The 6,165-nt window shown below is 31.8% G+C and overlaps 1 protein-coding gene across 1 annotated transcript; it reads left to right on the top strand.

Moving 5' to 3' along the window:
• The first annotated feature begins 281 nt into the window (after positions 1 to 281).
• Positions 282 to 4,182, top strand: sprb (sepiapterin reductase b). The gene is made up of 3 exons (XM_016255800.1): positions 282 to 612; positions 1,762 to 2,052; positions 3,992 to 4,182. The coding sequence occupies exons 1-3, from the start codon at positions 282 to 284 to the stop codon at positions 4,180 to 4,182; spliced, it is 813 nt and encodes a 270-aa protein (XP_016111286.1).
• The last annotated feature ends 1,983 nt before the right edge of the window (positions 4,183 to 6,165 follow it).

Below are 6,165 nucleotides of genomic sequence, written 5' to 3' on the forward strand. Positions count from 1 at the left end.
ATCAAATAAATGCAGCCTCGGTGACTTCTTTCAAAAACATTTAAAAAATCATAATTTGTTCCATCTCTAGGCCATGCTCAAACACTGCATGCTTTTCTATCACACAGAACTCATGCATGATTAAACGGCATTGACTCTCTTTTTATGAATGATCTTTTGTGACTCGGTGCATGAAATGCATTCGTTCCTCTCGGAGTCGCTGGATATAAAGCACCACACGCTGCTGAGATGCAGCAACACCCAACATCCAGCGTCTCTGAAGGCTTCTGCAGCATCCTAACATGGAAGACGAGATCTGTCCAGAGCCCAGGGATCTGGGAAGAGCTCTGTGCATCATCACAGGAGCGTCTAAAGGCTTCGGCCGGACGCTGGCGTTTCAGCTCAGCTGCCTGCTGAAGCCCAGATCCGTCCTGATGCTGGTCGCTCGAACCACAGAGCAGCTCAACCGGCTGAAGGAGGACATCATAACCCTGTACGGCAGACAGAACCAGCTGGACGTCCGCTGCGTGCAAGCCGATCTGGAGAAGAAGGAAGGCGTGGAAAAAACGGTTCAGGCAGCTAAAGAGACTTCAGTGTCAGAAATGGACCACTTGCTCCTGATCAACAATGCAGGTGCGCTGGAGTGTCATTCCACTGTAAAAAAAATAAATAATAATTTTTGTCTTGTTTTCCAGTACTAATATCTAAACAGTATTAAATAAATAAATAAAAATTATAGATGCTATATAGTACTGTACTGTTAGATGTATTATATATTAATTTATTTAAATCCACCGTTCATTAATTTTTTTATTATGTCATTTCTAATTATTTTTTAAAAATATATAAATAAATAAATAAATAATTTTAAGAATAAAAACAAGTAAAAATACTACACTAGAAATCTTAATGGGAAATTAAAAGAATTTTAGAATAAAAACAGCATAATCTTACTTACTAAAAAAATTAAATCATAAAAATTAAAATTAATAATTAAAACAATTAAGAATAAATAAAAACTGTAAAATAACAATACATGCATTTAAAAATAAAAATGATTAAAATAAAACACTTTCCACAAATTAAATCCTTAAAATGTCTTTAGAAAGAATAAAATATAAAACAAATAATCTACTTTATTTTTTATATTTGATTGAATTTTATCAATTTAATTTAATCTTTTTTATTACTGATTTAGTATTTTTGTCTCGTTTTCCTGTTAAATCAATATTTGTAATTTATTTTTACATCACATTTCTGTACTGTACTTTGAGATATTAGTATTATTTAGTCATTTAAATCTAATTTTTATTTATAATAATATAATGTAATTCTTAAAAATATATATATATTTTTTAAATAATTTATTAAAATATATTACAATTTTTAAAGAATTTATACATTTATTTGAAACCTATTTTTTATTATTGATTTATATTCACTGCAAAATATGTGTGTCTTCTTTTCCAGTACAAATATTTACATTTACTTGAAGCTAAATTACTTTATCAAGTGTTTTCTGAAAAATTAAGTGCGTTTATGCTCAAAACAAAAACAGGTATCTACTAATGAAGTCAGAAAATAATCAACTTAATTAAAATATATTTCTTGTTGAAAGCATAAATGTTCTGGCTTTGAATACATTTCTCAGAAAACAAGACTTCATCTCAGATGCCATTTTGCTTTTAAATGTATCTTATTTTAAGAATGGTTATATTGTTGCATTGGAAAACCAGACGTAGTGTGAAGAACGTGAGTGATAGCTGGTCCTCTTCGGTTTAGCGTCTCTGGGCGACGTGTCTCGCTTCGCGCTGACCTTCACGGATCCGGTGGAGGTCAACCGTTATCTGGCGCTGAACGTCAGCGGAGCGCTCAGTGTGACGGCCGGCGTCCTGCAAGCGCTTCCTCGCCGTCTGGGTCTGCGGCGTTCGGTGGTCAACATCAGCTCTCTGTGTGCGCTGAAGCCCTTCCCGTCGTGGGTCCTGTACTGCACCGGGAAAGCCGCCCGCGACATGATGTTCCGCGTGTTAGCCGCGGAGGAGCCGGACGTAAGAGTGCTCAGTTACGCACCCGGTGAGTGCCGCGGAGCCCGCATCTGTCACTATTCAGCAGAGATACACTGTTTCTGTCTGTTTAAGGGTTTCCCAAATCAGGGTGCATGAGCTGATAATGAACAAATCCATACAAATGTAAGGTCATAAATAAATTAAATGACAAAAACGTGAAATTGAATAAATCATTTTAAAATAAACAAATAAAATAAAACACTAAAAATAAAAAAATAAAAATTCAATTGCAATGAATAAATAAATAATTTTAAAAGAAACTATGAAAATTGAAATCATAAAAAAGTCAAATTAAAATAAATCATTTTAAAATAAAAACAATTAAAATGAACACTTACTAAATAAAAATATAAAATAAACAATAAAAACAACTAAAACAAAACATCTTGAAATAAAAGATAAATAAAAACAAAAATTATTCTGAAAACTGTTCCTATAAAACGCTTACTAAAAATTGAATAAAAAAGATTAACTAATTTTAAAACAAAACGATTAAAGTACAACACATTAAAATGCAATCGTAATAATGCCAAATATATAATTTAAAAAAGCAATTAAAATATATAAACTTTTTTTAAATTAAATCACAAAAATGTCAAATTAAAATAAATTAAAATAAAAACTATTAAAATGAACAATTAAATTAAATCAAATACAATTTAAAAAAACTTAATCATTAAAAAAACTATTACAATATAAACAACTAAAACAAAACACTTGAAATAAAAGAAATAAAAAAACAAAAAAAATTAAAACATATCATTTAAAAAAGCAATTAAAATAAAACATATTTAAAAAAAGTTATTATTTATTTTTGAAATAATTAAAAAAAAAATTTTTTTTAAATGAACTCTTAAATTAAATCAAATACAATGTAAAAAAACTAAATCAGTAAAAAAAATATTAAAATAAAAACAAAAATTAAAACGCTTACTTGAAATTAAATCATATAACAAAACAAATAACTTAATTTTAACTTAAAAACAACTCAAATAAAACACTTGAAATGTAACCATAAACCTGTAAAATAAATAAATAACTTAAAAAATGTAACAATTAAAACAAACTATTTTGAAAAAAATTACAAATTTAAAAATAAAAATTTTGAAATTCATCAAAATATTGAAATATTAACTCTCAAAAGGGACTTTTAAAGACTATTCTAGCTCAGAGGGGTTTGGTTTGGGGGACAATGTGACACCAGGAAAAGCCAACTGCTGATAACAGGCCGATAACAGGCCGATAACAGACAGATAACAGACAGATAACAGGCTGACAACAGGCAGATAACAGGCAGATAACAGACAGATAACAGACAGATAATAGACCAATAACAGGCCGATAACAGGTAGATAACAGGCAGATAACAGGCAGATAACAGACAGATAACAGACAGATAACAGGCAGATAACAGGCAGATAATAGACAAATAACAGGCAGATAACAGACAGATAACAGGCAGACAACAGGCAGACAACAGGCAGATAACAGGCCGATAACAGACAGATAACAGACAGATAACAGACAGATAACAGGAAAATAACAATAACAGGCAGATAACAGACAGATAACAGACAGATAACAGACAGATAACGGGCAGATAACAGACCGATAACAGGCCGATAACAGGCCGATAACAGAACGATAACAGGCAGATAACATACCAATAACAGACCGATAATAGGCAGATAACAGACCAATAATAGACCGATAACAGACAGATAACAGGCAGATAACAGGCAGATAATAGACAGATAACAAACAGATAGCAGACCAATAACAGGCAGACAACAGACCGATAACAGACAGATAACAGGCAGATAACAGACAGATAACAGACAGATAACAGGCAGATAACAGACAGATAACAGGCAGAGAACAGACAGACATGTGCTTCTACAGCAAGTCGGTCAGCTTTTATGAGACCAGCGTGTTTTGTGCCGCAGGTCCTCTGGACACAGACATGCAGCTGCAGGCGCGCCGTTCCTCCGGCGATCTGCAGCTGCGGCGCTCCTTCTCCTCGATGTTCTCCGAGGGCCAGCTGCTCTCCTGCGAGGAGTCCGGAGCCAAACTCATAAAGCTCCTGCTGGACAACGACTTCCAGTCCGGCGCGCATCTGGACTTCTATGAGCTCTGATGTTCACAGCTCTCACACTGTACATACCGTGCACAGAGGTGTATAATCTTGTGTCTAATGTTGTTAATGGATTTGTATTCACTATGTAACAGCACTATGTAACTTTTGGCACTCTAGCGGTTAATAAACAGAACTGCACACATCCCGCGGAAGAACATTCCGACCGGATCTACTTCCCTAAGTGTATGTCTATGGCGATTCACGCAGGTATGTGTTACTCAGCAGCGGTGACCAGGCTGCAATATAAGAATATAAGCAGTTATTATAAGTGTACCAGAGTGATTCGGAATAAGACAGAAACGCGGTTTGGAAGATGAATGCATGATGTACTCGCTCATTATATACACATTTCGAACACAGAAAAAGCTACATAGTGCTGCTGTAAGGTCTGTTTAGAAACACTGTGTTTTTATAAAAGGAATAAATGAATGAATGTTCAGGCATCTTTGTCTTTTACTGTGGCTGCTGTGGAGTTCGAGAAGGCAGCTGAGGACATCTAGTGGTGTTCCTGCACAAATACACAGAGACACATAGGAAATGATTGGGTTTTTCAATAACTGCAGAACATGTAAAAGTATAGTTTTAGGTAGTTTTTTTTCATTTGACATGATTTGGGTTGATTGTAGTGGTGTCAAATGATTACATACCTTTTATTTTGGATGACAGCACTAGTAGATTAAGATGATATTATTTATTAATTTGGGTGTCCATCTGATAATGATTTTTATAAGATGATAACATCTTGTAAAAATGTATATAATGTAATAATATTTATTAAATATTATGTATAAAACATGCTGTTATTGTAAATCCATATTAAATTATTTTTAAAGTGAACACTTTGATGACAGAATTATTGAACAAATAATTATTATTAAATTAAATCAACAGTTCAATAACTGAAAATTATATGTTAAAATATTTAGTTCATTCATTTACTAAAATGGTTAGATTCAGATAGTTAATATCATTTATTAGTTTGAGTGTTTAATTTTAATATATAATAATAAAATTATTATAGATTATACATAATCACCATTTTATAATGAAACCATCGTATTTATAAAACATGATATTAATAATGTATTATTTGATAATGCATGACAAATGATAATAATAGTTAGAAAAATATAAATAATAATCACATCCGAAATAAAAGTTTTTGTTTACATAATATATGTGTGTGTACTGTGTATATTTAATATGTATATAAATACACACACGTGCATGTATATATTATATTAAAAATATGTTTAGATTAAATATATTTAGACAGTGACAGTATTAAATATATTTAGATTTATAAATTATATGAATATATATATATATATATATATACACATACATATACATGTAAATATTTTTTTAATATATACTGTATGTGTGTGTGTATTTATATATACATAATATAATATATATAAACACAGTACACACATATATTAGCGATTAATCATGTGACAGCACTAATATAAAATATAATTTATTGGTACTGTAAAGCCATATTAAATTTCTATGGGATTTGCTTCAAGCTTTCAGAATAATATGCTTTTTTAATTACAAACCCGATTCTAAAAAAGTTGGGACACTGTACAAATTGTGAATAAAAACAGAATGCAATGATGTGGAAGTTTCAAAGTTCAATATTTTATTCAGAATACAACATAGATGACATATCAAATGTTTAAACTGAGAAAATGTATCATTTTAAGGGAAAAATAAGTTGATTTTAAATTTCATGGCATCAACACATCTCAAAAAAGTTGGGACAAGGCCATGTTTAGCACTGTGTGGCATCCCCTCTTCTTTTTATAACAGTCTGCAAACGTCTGGGGACTGAGGAGACAAGCTGCTCAAGTTTAGGAATAGGAATGTTGTCCCATTCTTGTCTAATACAGGCTTCTAGTTGCTCAACTGTCTTAGGTCTTCTTTGTCACATCTTCCTCTTTATGATGCGCCAAATGTTTTCTATGGGTGAAAGATCTG

Source organism: Sinocyclocheilus grahami, unplaced genomic scaffold, assembly GCF_001515645.1.
Source record: "Sinocyclocheilus grahami isolate Dianchi unplaced genomic scaffold, SAMN03320097.WGS_v1.1 scaffold1369.1, whole genome shotgun sequence".
In the NCBI taxonomy this organism is placed as follows: Eukaryota; Metazoa; Chordata; class Actinopteri; order Cypriniformes; family Cyprinidae; genus Sinocyclocheilus; species Sinocyclocheilus grahami.